Here is a 22,965-nt window from a genome sequence, read left to right on the forward strand (position 1 = left end):
AAGGGAGGAAGGGAGGGATTAGTGTATATTCTGTGTGTATTTATGTTGGCCACTATTTGTTGCATGGTCTTTGTGTTTTCTTTGTTTTTGTTTTTCTAATGAAAATGTAGACTATGTTTTCCTGTCATACATCATGCAATCATTTTTCATTCAATAAAAGTTTTTATGCCTTACTATTCTATGACGTTTTTATGCCTTACTATACTATGACCTTGTTATGCCTTATTAGACTATTACTTTTTATGCCATACTATTCTATGACGTTTTTATGCCTTATTATTCTATGACGTTTTCATGCCATACTATTTTATGACTTTTTTTATGCCTTAGTAATCTATGACTTTTTATGCCTTATTAGACTATGACGTTTTTATGCCTTATCAGACTATTACTTTTTATGCCTTACTATACTTTGAATTTTTTATGCCTTATTAGACTATTACTCTTTTATGCCTTATTAGACTATTACTTTTTATGCCATACTATTCCATGACTTTTTCACGCCATACTATTATATGACCTTTTTTATGCCTTACTATTGTATGACGTTTTTATGCCTTACTATACTATGACTTTTTTATGCCTTACTATTCTATGACTTTTCTATGCCTTACTGGACTATGACTTTTTATGCCTTACTATTCTATGACGTTTTTATTTCTTACTATTCTATGATTTTTTTTACAACTTACTATGAAATTTTAAAACTTACTGTACTATGACTTTTTTATGCCTTATTAGACTATGACTTTTTTATGCCTTATTATTTTACAACTTTTTTATGCCTTATTGGACTATGACTTTTTTACGCCTTACTATTCTATGACGTTTTTATGCCTTATAACACTATGATGTTTTTATGCCTTATTATTCTATGACTTTTTTATGCCTTATTATTCTATGACGTTTTTATGCCTTATAACACTATGATGTTTTTATGCCTTATTATTCTATGACTTTTTTATGCCTTATTATTCTATGACATTTTTATGCCTTATTAGACTATGTCGTTTTTATGCCTTACTATTCTATGACTTTTTTATGCATTATTATTCTATGACATTTTTATGCCTTAATAGACTATGACGATTTTATGCTTTACAATTCTATGACTTTTTTATGCCTTATTATTCTATGACATTTTTATGCCTACCAATTCTATGACTTTTTTATGCCTTATTATTCTATGACATTTTTATGCCTTAATAGACTATGACGATTTTATGCCTTACAATTCTATGACTTTTTTATGCCTTATTATCCTATGACATTTTTATGCCTTACTATGACATTTTACAACTTACTGTACTATGACTTTTTTATGCGTTATTAGACTATGACGTTTTTATACCTTACTATTCAATGACTTTTTTATGCCTTACTATACTATGACATTTTTAAAACTTACTGTACTATGACATTTTTATGCCTTATTAGACTATGACTTTTTATGCCTTATTATTCTATGACTTTTTATGCCTCATTAGACTATGACTTCTTTTTTACGCCTTACCAATATGACTTTTATATTCCATTAATATACCATGACATAAACTGCATGGGAAAATGAACTGTGGATACAGATTCCAGATGAGATCTGGGAAGAAAAACTTGAAGAGGTTAATTCTTGCTCTATTAACCTGAGGCACTGTCTGAATCAGCTCCGTGTTATACATAGACTCCACTATTCAAAAGCAATGCTCCACAAGATGTTTCCAGATATTCCCTCAGTGTGATGAATGCAATATGACGGAAGCAAATCTCCTCCATAGCTTTGCTCTCTGTCCCAGGTTAGAGCAATCCTAGACAAAAATATTTCAAACATTTTCTGATGTTCTTACAATCCACATTGAACCTGTCTTAATCGTCCTGGGAGTCCTGAGAAGAGCACGAAGGCAACTCCTTACCAATGGTCTGATTACAGCCAAAAAATTGATTCTGACTTTTGGAAGAAGAACGAGGTTCCCACTTCTAAGGTGGGGCTCAAAGAAATGACTGACACCCTCCAGTTGCCTCCAGCAAGTTTTGCTTTGAGGAGCAGAGAGTCACATTTTAACAGGATCTAGCGGCGACTTTTTTGTTACCTTAAAAACAACCCATAGTGGACATTCCTTATCATCATCATTTTTCACCACTTGTTCTTATTTTCCATCACATCCTTTACTGTCATATAATGTACTGAGGAAAAGGGAGGAAGGGAGGGATTAGTGTATATTCTGTGTGTATTTATGTTGGCCACTATTTGTTGCATGGTCTTTGTGTTTTCTTTGTTTTTGTTTTTCTAATGAAAATGTAGACTATGTTTTCCTGTCATACATCATGCAATCATTTTTCATTCAATAGAACATACTTTTTTACATTTTTGTATGACTATGACTATGACTTTTTTATGCCTTACTTTATTTTAACTTTTGAAACCTTACCATACTATGATGTTTTATGCCTTACTATACTAGGACGTTTTTATGCTTGAATATAGTATGACTTTTTATGATGTTTTTATGCCTTACTGTTTTATGACTTTGTATGCCTTAGTACTATGTTGTTTCTATGCTTTATTATATAGTGATGTTTCTATGCTTAACTTAATTACGTTTTTTATACCCTACTATAATATGACTTTTTATACCCTACCATGCAATGACTTTTTTATACCTTGTTATACTATGACTTTTTAATGCCTTACTATACTATGACATCTTATGACTTAACTTACTATGATATTTTCATGCCTTTCTATACTATGACTTTTTTTATGCCTTACTATACTATGTTTTTTTGCATTACTATACTGTGGCATTTTTTTTATTACTGATTTTACAATGACTTTTTATGCCTTAGTATACTATGACTTATTACATATATATGACATATATGTCCCTATATGAAGATTGATGTTACCATGTGTCACCCATAAAAGGATATATTATTATGACACATATACATCCTCTGGATAGTTGAAGTTATAAGTTTATAACACATATGAAATAATCATAATAAAATGCTTCTTCATTGAAACAATATGCTTATTAAAATTCTTTATGTTTGTATATGATTTTCCTGATAATTTCTTATTAGATTTAAATATGTCTTTTATATTCACATATATAATATGAACATACAGTGACAGGCTTTGGGATTGATATATATTTATGTAACATATGTCTATAACATAAGCAGACATACAAAAATACTTGTTTCTAATAGCTAGACATATTTGTCAAAATATGATATTGTTCCAATTTCTTGTTGTATTACATTTTTACATAAATTGGCTATATTTTAAATACATATGTGATTTTACTACATATGTACATATATTTCATAAATGGAAATTCAACACATGTACATTTAGTCACATTTGCATATGGGCAATCCTGAATGTAAATTCAGATCTTATATGTTAATAAACCATTAGTTTTACGGCCTTTAAAAGTCACTCTCTTTGTTTTGGAGGGGGGGCGAGGTTGTTGTATCCCTACCAATGTTGAGACCAAACCTATGCCCTTGAAAACTAAAGAAACAGTTAACAATTAATTACAAGAACAACATCATATAATGGAAAAAGAATCCCCTTTTTAAAAAAAAAAAATCAATATCAATATGAACGTGTTCTTCTCATTTCTTGTCTGTCAATATAAAAGTAGATGCAGTCCTTATGGCCTTTTTCCAGTAATACACACTTTTTATATTTATGTATAAGAGTAATTTTGTGACATTTGCTGAAGTTTAACAACAAGAAACTGTGTTGACTGTTAACACTGAAGTCCTTTGGGAATACCTGAGCTCATGTGTGCAAAGGTTAAACCAACTTCTTTGAACAAGGAGAAGGACAGCAATGTCTGGCAGTGTCTGAGTCGTCATCCCAATTGAAAGTTTTTGTCTCAATGGTCAGCTGAGGTAAAAGAAAAGGCTGAAGAACTCTCCAACTTTTCAAACCCTTTTGTTTTCAAATGCATCAGATGTTTGCTTGTTTTTTTCAGACTGAAATATCTGAAGGATTCCAGCTCTTTTTTCTAAACAGTCTGTTGTCAAAAAAACATTTTGTTTTGAGGAATTCATGGTCCTTTTGAACACCTACCAGGGCTATGACAGTGATTGACCCTCAAATCCTGGCTTTACAAAGTGAAGAGGTACTTTTGCTTAGATCTTACTATTGTCATTATATCATAAATGACCTCCAACTACACACCATTTCTTACACATTGATTACAATATTTGTCTGGAATGACATAGACAAGTGTAAATTAGACAGAAATATGTTTTTTCATGCAAAAAGAAAAAAAGACAAAAAACTAAAAGGATGCTGCCACTGAAGTGCCATCTATATTGATCAAATTCATCTTGTCATGTAAAAGCTCGACTGGAGAGGCAGGAATATTTGTGTACAGCCCCTGCTTGAGTTGTTGGGCTGCATGAATGCAGGGTATCAAAGTTCGCATTTTTCAATTACCTCTCACTGCCATCTGGAACCACCACCACTTGTTACAGCTCTGGCCAACCTTTGTTTTGTTTAATGTGTGTTTGAAAAACACATTCAATAGAAAGACATGCTGAAATGCCCAAACCCGTCATGACTGTTCTAATAAGCAAGATTTTGTCCTGACTATTTCCTGACTTTTCAATTTTTAGCATCAGGTCTTATCATTCCTTTTCGCATATAAAATAAGCAAAATAAGGTTCTTCAGAGAGAAGAAACTGGTGGCTTAACCAATACCATGTTACTGCGATGGGTTTAAACTCAACAGATTTGCTGTCACATTCATCTTTTTTTTCCCATTTGTGTCTTTCCTGATTTATCTAAGAAAGGCAAAAGGTCCTCTTGACAACAATAGTTGAGCACTGCAGTCCATTCAGAGGAAGCTAGTATCACTGGTGTTGCATCTGTCTTTCTCTAATCACTTTAGTTCCCTACAACTGCTATTAATATTGTACTGCAAATCGATCAAGCATAAAGGATTCCTCACATTACAGTAAAATATTAACACCTTTAGAGGAACAAATGAAAGCACAGAAAAAAAATAGCTTCCTGCTGGTGACAGAAACATCTGCTGGCATTTTGCTGGCATTAAAGTAATATCGAATCTCGCAAGGATATATACTACACACAGGAATGTGAACACTTCATTACTCTGAATTTATTTGTCTGCTGCTCCTTCTTTTCTCATTTTTTCCCCCTGCGATTTATATTATTTTATTCATTGTGCATCACATCGCTGAGGATACATGCTGTGGCTGGGTTTTTTCCTGTCCAGGCATCAAAGGAACTATCATTCTCAGTTCATATCACAAGTGGTTTTGAGAGCCATTAGTGCATGCCATACATATTTATCAGGAATCTGAGCGTCCAGGCTGTGTATCAAACTTGATAAACAGGAATTTATATCAAACATCTAGTTTTGTCAAGCATGAAAGTGTTATATTTTCAAGCACATCTGTATCTATTACCAAATATTTTACCAGCAGATCTTTTTCACTTGTCAGCAGGCAGCATGCTGTACTTTCTTCCTGCACGATGGAATAAGTCATATTAACAACTCATTACAAGCTTTTACATCAGTTCCTGTGGTAATCTCCAAACAAAGACCGTGATACACACTGTGAACTCTACAGCAGCAGATGTATCACATATTTCTCAGACAAAACTCATTGGCACCTCACCTAACACAAGGTGAAGGGTCCAATTGCATCAGCAACAAACTGCTGCGGAGAGGAGAAGGGAGAAGAGAGCCCCGCAAAAACAGGTGGGTGAGCACAGAAAGGAATGATGGGACGGCAATGGGAGACGTCTGTGATTGGAGCATTCCTAGCCCCAGTAAACCTTTCTTCTCCCTCTGCCATGTGCAGAGTGTTGATAAGAGACATCATCCCACTGACTCATTAATCAACTGTGAAATGTACAGCTACCTGCCACTTTCTTATTCCCGTGCCCCCAAAACCCCTCCACTACCTGCCTCCTTCGTTTCTCCTCTTCTACCCTTCTCTAAAGAGAAGAAACAAACTGGACTCCACAAGGACTCCTTTTGAAAAAAAAAAAACGACAGAGAGAATTGCCCTCCTAGCAAATTTTCTGTTTTGAGATTTTTTACTCCTTTCCAATCATATCCATGTGCACACACCCTTGTGTACACATGCATTCACACACAGAGACAAGCTCAAACATACACTCTGTGTTTAGACACAGGATGCAAGGACACAGGGACAAAAGGAGCGCCCACAACTCTGCAAATGGTTTGTGCTTTAAAGTTGTGCAGCTGAGCACTTTGTTCTACACACACAGACACATGTCCTACGCATTGATGTCTCAGAAGCTTAAATTATGCTCATGCAGACAGATAACCATATCATTTTGGCTTTACATCTAACATTCAAACCCAGCTGCCACAGCTCACTTTCCCCCTATAAAAACACTTTATTCTGCCTCTTTTCAAGTTGTCCTACAACAGTGCTCCTGCACAGGTAATATCTGCCATAAAGTCCCTGATACGTTTCTAAATTGTGCTGTGTGTCATGTAGGTCTCCCGCATATACATTCTCTTAAGCTGTGTAAGAACTGCTGATCTGCTGTCTTTTTCCACCACAAACTCAGACCCACTCCAGGGAGGGGGATATGGAGAGAAGGGAGGTTGGAATTTTGATCAGTTTATTTGCATTTCCTACATGTCAAAACTGTTAATTTATCAGCCGGTTTTGATCGCCTTTGCAGGAAGCTGACTACACAATCATTCACAGTGCGTCATCTATTTTTCTGAAAAGTAAGCAACAAACTGACCAAATCAAAGTTTGATTAATAGGCAGAAAGGTATAGACAGCATTGTTCTGGTGACAGATGCATAAACTGGAAAACCAGAGAGCTTTTAGCTGTAAATTATCTGATTGGGCAAGTTGTAAACTATAAGCAGAGGGGGCAGAAGTTGACTTTCTTGTTACATTTATGGGACACACTATACCACTAACAGGTAAATGCTATTATTTATATCTATGGCATGCTGTGTATTTGCTTTCACACATAGAATGAAAGTCAAGAAACATTAAATGTTGTCAAAAGGGTTGAACATGAAGTGTCAGTCAGTGACGTCTCACAGAACATAACCCAGAAACATCAGCCGATTCTTGTTATCATCCGGGTACAAATGCTGGAGTCTGTTTGCATTTTAGCTTCTCCCAGTAATAATCCTGCTGTAGACTCCACTGAGCTCTAAATTATTCAGGCACGATATAAAATACATAAAGGTGTAAGCGACTGCAGGTAAAGCTGAGCCCAAGTGTCAAACTGGACAAACACATATTGCCATAGTAAGCTCAAATACACTATATCTGTAATGTCATTTTGAAATGTAAGGGTATAAAAATAGTACGATTTCCATGCTGTGAAAAGAGTCCGTGACTGGGTTGGAGTCAACATCTTAAGCACCAGGTTATATCTGTGATGGGGTCTGCACTACATTATGGCTGTATTGCATTATGGACTAGTTAGGCTGTTCTTGCTGGAGAATTGACAGCTCTGATTCATGTTTGATGGATTTCTTCCTCGGAACCTGTTTAATGTTGATGTAAGATACCAAACTTTTCACTCTCAAACACAGAGCCAGATATTTACTGTTAATGTTGTAAAAATGTTTTAGATAGATAGATTTGTTTAAACTCAACTGTTTTGCACACCACCCCTTTATGTATTTTATTTTTGACTTGCCTCTAAACCATGTATCCTATATGCCTTGAGTCATTTACAGCAGCTTGTAAACTTTTCCAGAGGTACGCTATAATTCAAAAGGACTGCAGCATGGCACGGAACAATATCTGAGAATAAAGAGAGATGCTTATTTGTGTGGGTTGTTGACTTACTTCTGACAGCAGGCACAAATTAATGATGCGTTCTTTGTAATTTTACCTCTTAAAGTAATTTGTTAGTTTGAAATGATGAATGATGTTACAATTGTGTGATTATTTGTTCCCACAGTCTGGACTTTCTACCTCATATAGTCACCAGATCTTTTGTCATGCAAAACAAGACTGAGCAAAAACATCAAACACAGCGTTACTGCTCAAACGTGTTGAATGTGGAGCTCACGAGTAAAAAATTACAAATATTATATACAAGTGTTTGACATTTTATGTTCTCACAGGCCCAGAGCAGTAAACCCACCAGTTTAGGAAATCATTGTAATTTCTGCCAGACCTCACCACACTGTACACGGTGCAACCACGGTTACCAATAACATTGTGAGCAGGGTTTAATTTTACATCTTTCCCCCCCTGACAGCTTGTAAACCCTTTTCTAAATCAGCTGGTAACATAAAGCTGTTTGGTTCAGAAGCATACATTTATGTGGCACAACACTAAACTTGATGTGGCGCCTGAAGACATAAACATTTCAGTGGAAATAGTGATTGTGAGCTAACACTCAGCTTGCATTCATTGCAAGCAAAAAGAATGATGTATGCATAAACATACAAAAATACATCTTTCATCCACAAGCATGCCAATGAAAGTTTCAATATTTTTTCAGCACGTCAGAGAGTTTATATTTTGAGAAGAGAAGCAATACATCATGGGGGAAATATTACTCTTAGTATACTCTTAATATGATATTTTACAAATAAAAGTGGTTCATTTGAATGTGGAGTTGCATCTGTTACATTGAATGACTCTAAATATTGGACACAGATTTGCTGAAGTCACCATCTCCTCTAGCTCAAAACAGTCATATTAGTGACTTTGCAGTTTTAATGCTACATATTTGTCACTGTGCAGCGGTTACCAGAGGGTTAGGTTTTTTTTAGAGAATAGATTAAGACACTCACATGCTCATATACACATTGAATATTTTGTTGGTTGCTGCCTACACTGACCGTGAAGACTTGCAACTCCAAGATAGGAGACAAGTCTTTGAAATATGAAACACTCGTTCTGTGTCTCTGAGTTGTGATTACATTTACTTGCTGAGCTGCAGAGGAGGGACAGAAAAACATTGACGGAATAATTGGAAGGAGAAAAAGAAGAAGTCAAACTGTGCCCAACGTTAGTATGAAACTGGCTTCAGAATATTGTAATTGTGAAAATGCAATATCAACTTAAAGGTGTAGTTGAGCATTTTGGGAAATTCACTTTATGTCTTTCTTGCTAAGAGTTAGATGAGAAGATACCTGTACAGTAAATAGGAAACTGCCACCAGCAGAGGATTATCTGAAATTCGTTTAAATAAGCACAAGACTGGAAACAGTGGCTTTGTCCAAATGTAACTCCCACTAAAGTCACAACATATAATTCTTACACTTTAGTTTTTGCAAACTAAACAAACAAGATATTATGTTTTATTTAGTTAATTAGGTAGGCTAACCAGCAATAGGCAGTGGCTTCATACTGATTTAACTCTCAGCAAGAAAGTGAAAACATGTATTTCCCATTTTCACAACTATTGTTTTGAAGGCAGCTTTTTTCTTTTTTACTTTGGAAAAATATTGACCATGTTAAGGGAAGGGTTCACTCTTTTCAACAATATATATGGTCAATAAATATGGTATGGTATGGTAAACACTATTTATAAGGAAATCTTTTCATTTCTATTCTACTACATGGTACCTTTAAAAAATATTCCGTTAAATGAGGAACAATAGAGAAGGAAATTACACATTCGAGCACTCTCAAAAACTGGTGGCTGTCCTTACTCTGATAAACCCTGCAATTAAACAATGCGTCATAACCTCTGCTCTGCTCTCTGAGGGAGAATATGAAGCCCCACAATAGCAATTTAACCTGCTCCTCATAAGCTTATTTACTTCTGCATGTAAACATGAACACACTCACACATTGTAATAATTGCCCATACACACTTGGTGAACACAGCATGATACTCAGACACAGGTTATGGCTTTCCAAGCAGTGTGAGCTCGTTTAATCTCATCCCTGTATACATTCTTTGTGATCAAACCTTTATAGACAAATATAAACGCAGATAATGAAGGCCTTCCATTAGTATCAATACTCAATACAGAGCCATCTTAGCATACAGTAATGTCCACTCAAGGTACTGTAGATATCATTAGGCTGAATGAAAGAAAATCGTTGTTTATATACATAGAGACAGAAATATACACATGTGCAGGTGGACGTATGACGAACACCCACAGTCATCAACAACAACATCTCAAATGACCAGAGAACCATTTACTGTTAACGTCGCCATCTTTAGTTCTTTTTCGCCGCCTGCTGAAAAAGTATACTGTAGCACCCAAATGAAAGAGCTGTACGGTAGATTGATTATGGTCACGGATACTATACCAACACTTAGAACACTGAGTAGGCTTTACAGTTTAGAGTTTACACTAGTGTTGAAGAGACAGAATGTAATCATCCCCCATCCCCGCCCCTAAATTTGTGGTCTGTTCATCCAAGAGAAGATTAAGTCGAGAGCCAATTCAAGACAAAAAAAAGAGTGACTGATAGCAGAAATATGTCTCTCTTTTCTCTTTTCGCTCTCACTCTACCCCATTTACCTCATGCTCATTCCTTTTCTTGCTGCAACAATTTCTTTTCTGTCAATTCTGCCTTCTTTTAATTATGTTGCTCATTCCCTCTCTCCCTCCTTTGGTGAGAAAAGTACAGGAGTCTTTGACATGATCAGCTTCAGTCTTCCGGGTTTTGGTGTCTCAGTCGGAGGGAGAGCCGTTCCCACAAAATGGCCTTCATGGCCTCTCCTATCAAGGGTCCTTTTTAAAGCCATGTACTCCATCACAGTTGTGGTCCACCCAAACAATACATCAAATGAACAACAAATTCACAGTTTGTAAAATTTCAACATTTTCCACCTCCTTTTGTTTTTCCTCTTTCATAAATGCCATTTATGTCAACTGCCCAGAGATTCAGCCTTCTTAATATCAGTCTCAGAAATAACACCTTCTGCTTTTGGGATCAGCTTGTGGGTGGATGACCTCTTTTTTCTCCTCCTGGCACTTCTATAAGGCATGCTGGGCCAGGACAAGAGCCAAAGCCAGGCCGGGAAGCAGAGCCCAGATGTTGGCACACAGGCAGGTAGAGTGATCCTCTGGCAGGCCCTGGGTTTTGCCCAGGCCACCGTCTCTTGGTTCAGGATACTGGGCAGATAGAGGGACACACAGAGGGAGAGAGATGTGTAAAGGTTAGACATGACTCAGACACTCATGCTACTCTCCTGTTCTGGCATTTGAAGAGGGAGAGGAGGAGGAGACAGCGGGGAGGTGAGACGGGACAGGGTCAGAGCTGAGGAGAAAAAAGGAAACACGAGTGTGAAAGTCAGAGTAAGAGAGGGAAATTACATGTATCCATAGCAGACCCACTTTGGCACGAACATTAAGTGTTTGATCCACCAAATGTTTTGATATGTGAAGCATATTTCAAGCCCCTGCTGCTTAGTATGCTCTCTGCTTCTTAAACAAGTTGGCAACAAAGGAAAGCTTCTTGTGAGGACTTTTTTCTTAAACTCTTTCAGGTTGCGCCAGCAAGTCTCTAAACAGTTTTTAAAGCTATCATTACAGACTTTATTTACAAGAAAAACATGCCATGAAGCCAAACACACACAACAGAAACCAGCAGCGGCTGTGGGTTTCTTTCAATATTTCATAAGGCATAAATTACAGCAAGTAGTGGCCGAACAGAACAGTTGCAAGACCCCTTGTATGCAGTTTGACTGCACACAAACAAAACACTACAATGTTTATTGTTATGCACAAGAGAAAATCAACTCGTGTAGGCCTACAGTGTGTGAACAGAGAGCAGGCCGTGCATTTTACCGCACTGTCACATTATGGCAGAGAGCAGTGGGAACACATGAATCCACATATTAAACTCTGTGGCCTCCTGAGTTACACTGTTATATCCACACTACAATGGACTTCTGTGCTTTTCCATAAAATTGTTAGCATCTTGAATACTTTTTATATTTGCTCGGGTTCTTGTATCACAAAGCATAACCATTTGCCTCCAAGTTAAAGTAGTCTCGCTCAATTTGCGGAGGCACCAATTTCAGTCCAGCACAGCAATACAGAGGCACATCATAAGGAACATGAAACGTTTTCTTCTCCTCCTCCTACTCCTCCTCCTCCTCCTCCTCATCCTCCTCCACCATCCTCTCACCTTATTTTCACCAATGCAACCTTTGCAGAGATTGCACTTTGGTCCATTTTCCTGTACATAGAAAAAAACATCTACTCTGATGTTATCCAGCAGCACCTCATCTACTAACAGAACAAGGAAAGGCAAGAAAAAAAATGATAATGAAACAAGAAAATAGTGTTGAATTATATTAACTAGACAGGCATATTTTTTTCTTATAGGAGAGAAGGAAGAGGGGAGAGTGAGGGAGAGAGATAAAGGGTATCCAAAATAGCTACAGTTATCACAGTACCTGGGCTTGTGCTTTCACTCTACACCGCAAAGAAATGGTTAAGTGACAGTTGCCAAAAGAAGGGGAAAAAAAGCAATGGGTAGCTTGACAATGCACCAAACACATCCGCGACTAAAAGCCAATTAATTAGCAAGGGCAGTGATGTGTGGCAGCAGCCTGTTGACATGAGTCCAGATCTCTGGCTGCAGCCAATATCCACACATACACTCAGGCTTGTGAGACGGTACACATACACATAAACAAGTGGCTAAAAGCACAAACACATGCACCATGATGGAATACAGAAAATGTCAAAACAGACTATTATCTCCCCGTGCTCTAACACATGCACACAGAGAGAGAGAGAGAGAGAGGGGATGGAAAACATTTACAAGTATTTATTTAAGCTGTTGATAAGAGTTTATCACACTTGTCATTCAGGTAACTCAAGTAACTACACACGCATGTAGACAGCATGTGTTTTCATTATTGATCAGCACTGTCAAATTTACAGTGCGGTGGGGCTGCTTTTCCCAAGGCTAGCTATCGAATAACCCTGAGTTACGTAGTTTCTGTCCACAATCAATTCCATTCAATTGAGCTGAAAATCAACATGACAGTGTTACATGGGAACACAGACAACGCCAGCTTCACAATGGTTAGAGAGGTTAGGGAGGGGATTTTCACACAGACAAGTTGGTTTATATTACATTGTAAATGAAACTGAATGCAATTAGAAATGAATATTTCAATTTTAAACACTTCCTTGTTCAAGAATCTGTTAAGTGAGGGCATTAAAATTCAAATCAGGATTACAATTATAACCCACACAAAATCCATCTTATCTGTGAGACCCGCACTGACCCTGGGAATATAACACAGACATCATTGGGAATTAACTATTTATTTCATCAAACTCCACAGAAACACATTAGTATATGGGAAAAGCAATTGTTTTTCTCAATATAAACAAAGCAGGACTTACCCCTCTGACTTACAATACTCTAAGGACGAAGCTTCAGCCCATATGTGTACTCACTGAGCATGGGATAAAGCCCACAACCACTGACAGTGACATTTTGAATAATTAGCATCTAAATTAGCTGAAAATACTCTATAGTCTATAAGACAGCAGTATGACTGACATGAACAGGCTTAGTCACAGACCGTAGATTCCCACTCCTCTCTAACTGTGCTTTATATTATAGGGTGTCCCTTGATGTCATGGTTGTTTGGCATCCATCCATCCATCCATCACAAACCTAATACATTCTGTTACCCAGAATGTTTGTACACATGCGCCTGCACGTGTATGTGTGTTACTATGGGGCCCACGCTGGCCGCCTTGAGATTTACAGCATTGGACAGTCAGTCTTCTGCCAAGAGGACTCATACCATAACAACACTCCCCCAATTTATCTGCCATGGAAGTTTGACAAGTTTTAATTGCCAGGCATAGTTGTCTGAGAACACAGGGCCGCCCAAAATGTCCCTAACAGCTCCCTCTCTAATTATAAACTTCCTGCTTGAGTAATCACACGTCTTATTGTTTCCTAATTACCATTTTTACAATAAATTAAACACCACGCTGCAGTGAGACAGGCAAAGAGCGGTGCATCAATACCGACATACACACACAGAACCCTTGGAGAAAGCTCCTCCACCATCCATTCTCTCCATGCCATCCTCTCTCTCTCTCTCTCTTTCTTTCTCTCCAATACCTTTTCCAAACACACACATTGTAATTGTTATCAGTGGCGCTTGTTCATTAATTCTCCTCTTTGCAACATTTTTAAGGTTTTAATTTGCTGTCTTCACAACAATGAGGGTTTCTGCATAAAGGACAATACTGCATGACTCAGGTGCAGTGTGACCATTTAATGGCTGTGAAAGCCCCTGGAATTACTCAAAATAGATGTCTTAATGGTAGTCATTCAGTCAGCATGCAAATTTGCATCCATAAACACTGCACGCTGCCTGGATTTTGTGTGTACCTGTAATAGTCACCGAAAAATTACATTAACAATAACATCAACAGTAGCAGCGGAAGCGGTGGCAGCTGCAGCTAAAGGTTTTACAAAGTACAGTTTCATACTACAGTGTCTAATTCAGCCAAGCTTGGTAACTGGGTCTACTGCAAAGGTGAAAAACATCATTAGTCTTACACCAGAAGGCTGCATGGCACATCTAAAATACATCTGTAAAACAAAACAATATTTCATTGTGAAAACTAATCAAACTCAAGAGCTAGATAAAAAAAGAAAGAGGAAAAAGAAAAACCCTTCGTCGGCTCAAAGTGCAAAGTGAAATTTTTTTGTCCTGTTCATGAGAGACAGAGAGGGAGAGGAGGTCTGTGGTGGACAATATTCTTCGGTCATTTTCACATTTTATTCGAAGAGAAAATGAAGTGCAGTTCCATTGAAAGACAAACACACATGCATTTTTGCAGCACAGCAAAGAATGATGTTTTCTGCTCCAGACGGTGAACCCAGTTATAGCAGAGTTGACTGCAGTCTTCAGAGTAGACGGCATTCAGCAGAGAACAGGCCCTGGGCCAGTATTTTAGAACCTCTAATCCAGATTAAAACCCCCACCCCCCATTCCTTTCACTATTTCATTGTGTGTGAGAGAAATATAATATTTCAACCAAATGTCATCATCTTGGGTGTAGCATAAACTGTCTTATCATAAAGCGTCTGTTCTGATGTGCCAATTGCTTTAACAAGCATAGAGATTGAATGTGATGTGAATGTGAATGGTGCAGAGTATTGAGCTTTATGATTTTGCCACTGTTCAAAATCCTCGTTTCATGGAAACTGAGTGGAGGAGTGTTTTTTTTCTTTTTTTTTTTGGTTCTTCTTGTAATAGGTCCATTTTCTCAAATTTATGCAAAGAAGTTGCTGGAAACTGCTGAACATGTATGGATATATTTGTGCTGAAACAAATCATATCTGTTTAAATTTTACACAATGGGTTGACCTATATATAGTATAATAGACTCCAGGATTAACACCCTTAATTCAAAAAGCCTACCTGATTGACAAGCAGCCAGGAAATAATGACTCTGTGTTACATTTTTGCATATAAATTTAACATCTGTAATATCCCATGCAATGCAACAATCAGTGCAAACCTATTACCTTTGGGATGGCGACAAATGGAGGTTCCGAGGTGCCCGTTGTCCAATCCCACCCCGTCTTCGTCATCGCCGAGGTGCCTGGGACAGAAACACTTTTGTTCTGCATGTTGTCTATCCCATAACCGAAGGCCTGAATGGCATTTCCTGCAGGGACAGAGATATAAAGTCATTTGTTTTTGACTACCATCCCAGCAAGAAGCCAGCTAGCAGACAGACAGCTCTAAGTCAACTTCTTGGTCCCCTGCCCAATCTTTGGCAACCGAGGGAATGAGGGAGGGCAGAGAGGGATTGAAGAAGGAAGGAGTAACACGAGAATGGAAAGGCACTCTTTTTGCTTAGGCAGAACAAGCTTGAGAGTTTTATGCCAAACTAATCAGAAACGGCAATCTGAGGATTGTTTGTGAGATCTGTCACGGGGGAGGCTGCTGAGGATTTTACTGTCTTACAAAATACCAATGCTGTTTTATGTTTAATATTTGAGTCTGTGCCTTCTCTTTGAATGTCTAACATGTTCATGCTATCAATTTAGCTACTAATTATGCTTCCCTAAGTGAATCCTGCGGTGACACAGTGGACACATTTATCAAATCCAAACAACTTTGGTTCGTGTCCTTAGCTCCTTACAAAAACCCTTTTATGTTGCAACAGACGCTGTCAAATTGCAACCAGCTGACCAAACAGTGGTATAATATCTGCACTTGAGATGATGATGTTTGCCGGCAGTTGTACAATTAGAAATGGAATCTTTTAAAAGTAGCAAATCAATCAGCTCAAAGAGAGGACAGCGGTCTGTGAATGCATATGAGTGCTTGTGTGTCTGCCTGCAGATGTACTGTATGCATGTGTATAATTTTGTGTCTAAGTGCATGTGTGAGTCTCTGCAAAACTGTGATAACTCCCTGTTCAGTCAGCTTTTCAGCTAGATATGGCAAAATAGGGGCTGAGTACCTTTTCACTGCTCATCTGTTTAAAACATGAGGCTTGTTTCTCTTTGTTCAGCCAGAGAGAAGGCAAGGCATGTAATTGCTTGGCAACCACCTCCATTATAAGGTCAGCATGCAGAGATGACTTTGAATAGATTTATGTTACTGATCAAATTCAAAACATTCCCAAACAAAGGAGAAATGGCATTTCCCCACTAACACACAGGGAGGACAGATAGGATACTTGTGGAACACACATGCATTATCGGATGGACACACACACACAGTCTTTAGTAATCCCAACGCATGGACACATAGATTTGTCTGTCACATCCTCTGTCCGCCTACGCAGTGCTGCACGCACACACAAGTGTACATACTGTACAGCAAATCACATACAAAGGCGCGCACACACACACACACACACACATACACCTGCAAACTTAACACATACAAAATCATCCTTCATGTTTCTCATTCTGTTCAACACTGGTGTTTGGGCTGCTGCTGGAAAATAAAAGCAGAGAGAGAAACAGAGTGAAGCCTCGCAACTTTAATCCTTGCAGTGAAGAGCTGGTGAAGCACTGCTGAGACATGCGATGTTACGCATCTGTTTGTCAGGGTTGGCTATAGCTAGCTATCCCCCTACAGATGCTGTAAGATGGGGGACTAAAGTCATAAATCAAACTAGTTGGCTGGAGGGCCTGCACACAGGATGTTTTACTGCGCCCAAATGTTCCACAGAGTGATTAAGCTCATTGCCAATAGCAATTCAATTTTTTAATAACTCTGGATAAGTTTTCCTTTAACCCCTGGGCATAGCCTGCATTGCCCTACCTGCAGGGACAGATGGAGTAAGAGATAAAGGAGGAAAGAAAAAAGGGAAGAAAGATAGATAGAGGAGGGACTCAGGGTTATGTATGGACTGTCATTATAATATCCTGGAATGTTTTCTGCTGGATTCCCCACATATTTTAGTCAAACGTATATTCTAAAAGTATTAATCTGCTGGACTGACTGACTGTTTTGCTTGAACTTGTCAGGTAAAGTGGGGGAGAGGTGTAGATTATTAGTAAATTATTTGCCGAACACCTGGTTTTCATTTGCAATGTGCTTTGGTTTGTCGATCAATGTAAGAAATGATTCACACTGCAGAAACAGTGAAAGTGGAAAGATGGGGGTCATGGGGAGCTGAAAGACACACACACAAACACATACACACACAGACACATATATCTATGTATATGTGTGTTTTTGTGTATATTCTCCTCCCTGGTGTGTCGAAGTTTATCGCCCGTTCCCCTTGACTGCAGAGAGGAGATGCTGCATTTTGTGTTATTTTTCAAGACGCCTCCTCAGCTCCCAGCCTCATCCCTCATCCTGCACACTCAGCTAAAACGGTACCCCAGCAATCTATTGAAATGGTCTGAAAGCATTATCCACACAATGGAACATGTTAAAGGCAATGGTGTCTTGTAGCGCTGATGACACTGCTCGCTCCGGCATAGCAAGGAGGGAGATCTCTGTATTTTACTTCTCAGTGAAAAAAGCATAAGGATGTTTGAGGTAACCACTCTGTCATGCTGCATTCTGTGTGTTATGCATTAGATGTACAGATGATATGTATTTTAGCTCCCCCTATTATTTCATTTGTGCTAGATCTCTCCGTTTTCATGACATTTTTCTGCTGTAAGGGATAAGCCCTTTAACTCTCTCAGATTGAATGTGAAAATGACATGCAAATGGTTTCTTTTGTATTAAAGTCTGGGCAGATCTTGCCCAAAGGAGGGATGAGAAATGATAAGAAATGACTCGTTTCTGAGGAACTAAGAACATTTAATTTCAACTTAATCAGTGGGCAAAGGAGTGTCTGTGGATAAGCTGTATCAAACTATGTAGCAGGCAAATTTTCATCAGAACTTCCATCCATCCATCAATCCATCCATCCATAAATATTTCTCTCTTAAGCCTTCCGGCTTTATTTCCTCCTTTGTAATAACCAAATAAAATAAATTATAAATTATTTTTTGTTCAATTTAAATGAAATTAGTTAATTAAAATTTAAATTAAGTTAATTTTCTTTTGACATTTCAATACTTGGATGTCTAAAGTAGCTGATGCCTTTCACCTAATTTTTTTCCACATTCAGTCTCCACTGACCACCATCCACCCCTCAACAACATCACATCCACAGTAATCTGACAGGAGAGCTCAACAACACAGAAAGACAGAATCTGACATGAAACTATTAAAGTTGCATTAGATCGAAGTTCATGGCTCACTCTACCCTTACATGGCTGCAGGAGAAACTCCTGTATCACGCAATTGTGGTTTTATCAATATCACATGCTGGAACCCTGTCAGTTACAAAACACGTCTCAGATGCATGCAGAGTATCATTGTGTCGGGATGGCTCACTTAGGCATGTGTTGTCGGTGAAGTACCGCAGGAAATTCATACATTCCTCTTCTTGGTTTCCACTGCCCTTACAGGTGCACCACGGGGATATGGTCCAGTTGGAGAAGCTGCTGTCGACATAGTTGGGAGTCATTTCGGTCCCTGTGAGGGCATCCACACAACAACACAGACACACAAACACACAAACAATATGCACATTAGGACACACATTTATGGGTCACTAATGGACAATAATGGACTACATTTATTGCAAATAGTATGTAAAATGGACAACAAGATGTTAGTCATAGGAATGGGAAGGTGAAGTATTCTGTAATGCTTAATTTTAAATGTAAAGAGGCCATTACGTTATGAATATTTTGCAAAGTAGGTGCTTTAGGAAGTGTGTCTGCGGCTTGAATATAGCACTGTTGTATTAAAACATTTTATTTTGCCTCAATGCTTTCAGGTGGAGCAAGGGGTGTTAGATGCACTTTGTGTAGCATTTTCCAGAGAAGTCCGGGAAGCTCCATGGCATATCATCACTTCATACTGCACAATGTATGACACATGGCGGGGAAGCACTGACTGATTCTGAAATATATATGGACACTTCAGCAACCACTATGCTAAAAATGGTATTTCACGTACATTTGCATTTGGAGGCTCTGCAAGCTCTCTGATGCTGCCACAACATGACCAAGGTGCTGTTATCAAACATTGGCTGGGATTGAAAAATATGCACGAACTAGTCTGTGCACATTGTTTGAGCAACATTTACTATGAGCAAACAGATGGTCATCAAGTGTTTTAATTAAGTAAACACTCTCTCTGTGGCTTTATTCACTAATTACTTTTAGTAGTGAACTGATGTCCAGTGTGCTGGGGGGAGATATCAGAGTAGGAGGGTGGGAAAAAAACTGAGTCTCACTGCTCTGCCTGCTTGTCATGATAAAAATTAAGGTACAAGAGACTGCTGTCAGACTGTCTCTTCTTCAAACGCCCTATAACCATCACTCTTTATCTCACCATGTATCTGAAATTTCAGAAAAATATTGTGCGATGTGGAGGTAAATGTGCATTTCTGTATGTCTCCTGCCATTTCAATCAATCTTTTTTTCTCTCTCTCAAACACACTCTCACTACATCACAGTGTCAGCCACAGTCTTGGCAGCACTGACCGATGAGCCTTGCGTAGGAGGCCAAGCAGGCTTGGTGATTGTCTTGGTTGGGACAGGTGCTCGCTGCGTGCGGAGTCATCCAGCAGTTTACCAGGTAATCAGCCAGCCGAGACCTGCACAACAAACATGAAACACGGCACAGACAGAGAAAGAGAGGCAGGGGCTCAGTCATAAACTTCAATCATATGACAGATGAACACACAAAGACACACACAGACACACACATACACAGACACACACATACACATACACAAATTCAAAGCACTGGGCCTAATTTTTTGGCACCGTTTTTCCTCAAGAGCAGCTGCCAATTGTGACCAGCATCAAAACTGGGAAAGTATATGCAACATCTGTTTCCGGGCTGCTCGAACAGGTGTGCTGAATAGCAACCAGGTCTCATTCACGCCTCAGCACCGGCTAGCTATTTACTATCTTCACAACATGCAACATAAACCTAAAGGCAGGGGCATTAGTGTAAGGATGAGAATGATATCACATGCTTCTTCTGGCCGTAGCTTTCATGCTTATCCTGGACATCTCAACTGTCTCCCATACTCACTTTCCCCACAAACTGAGGGAACTGATAAAAATAGTATGTTTTGTTTCGGTGTGTGTTTGTGATAAGAGCTTTAAGTCTGTGGAGGCCCCCGGGGTGGCATTGCTAATCCACTTAAGTAGGTTTATTGGGAGTAGCGTGTGCAAAGTTGCTCTGTCTCTACTGTTCACATCACAGCTGCCCACTAAGTGAATCACAATCCATTGCACATTTCTCTCTTTCTCTCTCTCTCTTTGTCATGACTCATTTACTCTGACCTGGTCTGACCACTTTTTGCCGCCTTAAGTTCAAAGGTGCTCTAACGTACCTCAGGCTGTGTTGTCCTTTGCGAACACAAACAAACATTCACACACACACACACACACACACACACACACACACACACACACACACACACACACACACACACAGAAACAGGTTTAGTGAGTGCAGACTGACTGAATATGTGACTGGTTCCTAATTTTTGGCCGAGTCGATAACTGATAAACAGCATTTGAGTCGACTCATTCATGATAGCTGCTGTGATAACCTTCTCCTCTTTTCTCAGCCTGTTATAAAGTCATTTGTTTCAGTGTTCTTTTTTTTTTTATGTAAAAGGTGATATGAGGGTGACTTTTAACAGCAATACATCATTGTCAGATTCATTGTGACACACTTTAATTACCATAAAGAAACTAATTGCCATCCAGATGCCAGCCAGAGTGCTAGGATTTATCTCAAGCCAGTGATGTTGGTGCTGCTTAAAGGAATAGTTCGATATTTTGGGGAAAATACCCTCATGTCTGTACAGTAGATAGTTTAGTTAGTCTAATCTTATCATAGCCACTAGCCACTTCTAGTTAGACACTTCTTTCTCCTGGTGCCAAAATCAGAAGTTCTGTCTTTCACTTCACATGAAGAAGGCAAGGCTTTTTGTTTCAATGTTATTCTAACAAATTGTAAAACCTGTCTACATAAGAGGCTGACATGTTTTACTCTAACCAGGTTTTTCATTGATCTGACAGATTCACTTCCACGTATTTTTACACTTTTAATGCAGCTGTACATATATAAAAACTCATAATGACAGCTCATGCTCCTCATATGCTCTACATACAAAGTAGCCCCTTTTTTATGTCTTTTTTTTTTTTTGCTCATGCTTTTACGCTGTAGTCCGTGTGGACAAAATGTAAAAATTTACCTTAATTTGTGCAGCAGGAAAAGTTTCCTCTCTGCTGATTTGTTCCATAAAACTCACAAAATGCAATTCACACAAGAAAAATGTGTAAAGTCTTTACCTGGTGGTGTCTCAAAATGGATGTGATAACACCTCATGCTAAAACGCTACAGATGTAGCACTTGTAAATAAATGAAATACATACTTTTTGACCGAATAACAGCAATACTGGCCACAATATGTGAACAAAGCCTCTGCATATATTTTCATATTTACACATGTGACTTGTTTATCAAGTGACTAAATTATACTGCATTTCATGATAAACTTTGTCAGATCCATCTACAGCATTGCATTCATGCATTGAGCAAGAGATCCATGTTAAAAAGAAATAAGAACAAAGCGCTGATAGGTGCATCAGGTGGAATGTTATCACAGAAATGAACGTCCTGCCTTGTCTATAAATATGCATTGCAGCTGTATGAGTGCAGACACTTGATCACATATTTATCATTTTGGCCCTTTTTTATAAGGTTCTAAAATAATTGGATCAGATGAGAGGCATTGTAATTACACTGAGCTTCAACCTGCATGTTTATCTGCAAAAATAAATAAATAAACAAATAAAAACAGAATCTATTGCTTTCGACAGGATAGACACTGTCATTCAGGAAACTCATACATGTGACCATAATACAATCAGAGAGAGTCTGTTTTTGCAATGTGCTTATGCTGCATCCCGACACTGTGAATAAGAAGACATCAGATTTGGCTGGAGGGTGGATACAGGGTGATGAGGTAACAATCTCCCTGTCTGTCTGCTTGTGTGTGTGTGTGTGTGTGTGTGTGTGTGTGTGTGTGTGTGTGTGTCTCTCTCTCTCTCTCTCTCTCTCTTTGTGTCTTTCACCACAGAAGCCAGTGTGGTGTGATGAGCTTGGGCCTCCAGCAGCAAACCCCACTGAGACTCACTTCATTACTCCGACTCCATCTCCATCCGCCCTCCTATCAAATCACCCGGAGAGCCTCTCGACGTGACGTGCTGCTAACACGTTGAGAGCCTCGCCTCAGAAAACGGGACATATGCTCGCTCTGCCATGGCTGCAGCGAGTTACACAGAAGTCGACACATGCAAACACACGCACACTCATATAGCGATACACAATGCTTAATGTTAATTCACAAGAAATAAGAACACACACACACACACACACACACACAAATACAAAGCTTCCCCTCTCCACACCTGTCCTCC

General features: G+C 38.7%; 1 protein-coding gene across 1 annotated transcript in view; it reads right to left on the bottom strand.

Annotated features, from left to right (window-relative positions):
* Window positions 1–9,865: 9,865 nt before the first annotated feature.
* The window catches only part of LOC111663805 (GDNF family receptor alpha-2-like), a 45,427-nt gene continuing 32,327 nt past the window's right edge, over window positions 9,866–22,965 (bottom strand). The window contains exons 5-8 of the mRNA XM_023418137.2: window positions 20,002–20,114; window positions 18,842–18,982; window positions 15,502–15,644; window positions 9,866–11,093 (exon numbers count right to left, since the gene is read on the bottom strand). Of these exons, the coding sequence (XP_023273905.1) occupies window positions 10,956–11,093; window positions 15,502–15,644; window positions 18,842–18,982; window positions 20,002–20,114 (535 nt within the window). The 3' untranslated portion in view covers window positions 9,866–10,955. The remainder of the gene's footprint in view (window positions 11,094–15,501; window positions 15,645–18,841; window positions 18,983–20,001; window positions 20,115–22,965) is intronic.

The sequence above is a fragment of the Seriola lalandi genome, unplaced genomic scaffold (genome assembly GCF_002814215.2).
Source record: "Seriola lalandi dorsalis isolate HSWRI2012SDOR001 ecotype SW California unplaced genomic scaffold, Sedor1 jcf7180002054581, whole genome shotgun sequence".
NCBI classification, from domain to species: Eukaryota; Metazoa; Chordata; class Actinopteri; order Carangiformes; family Carangidae; genus Seriola; species Seriola lalandi.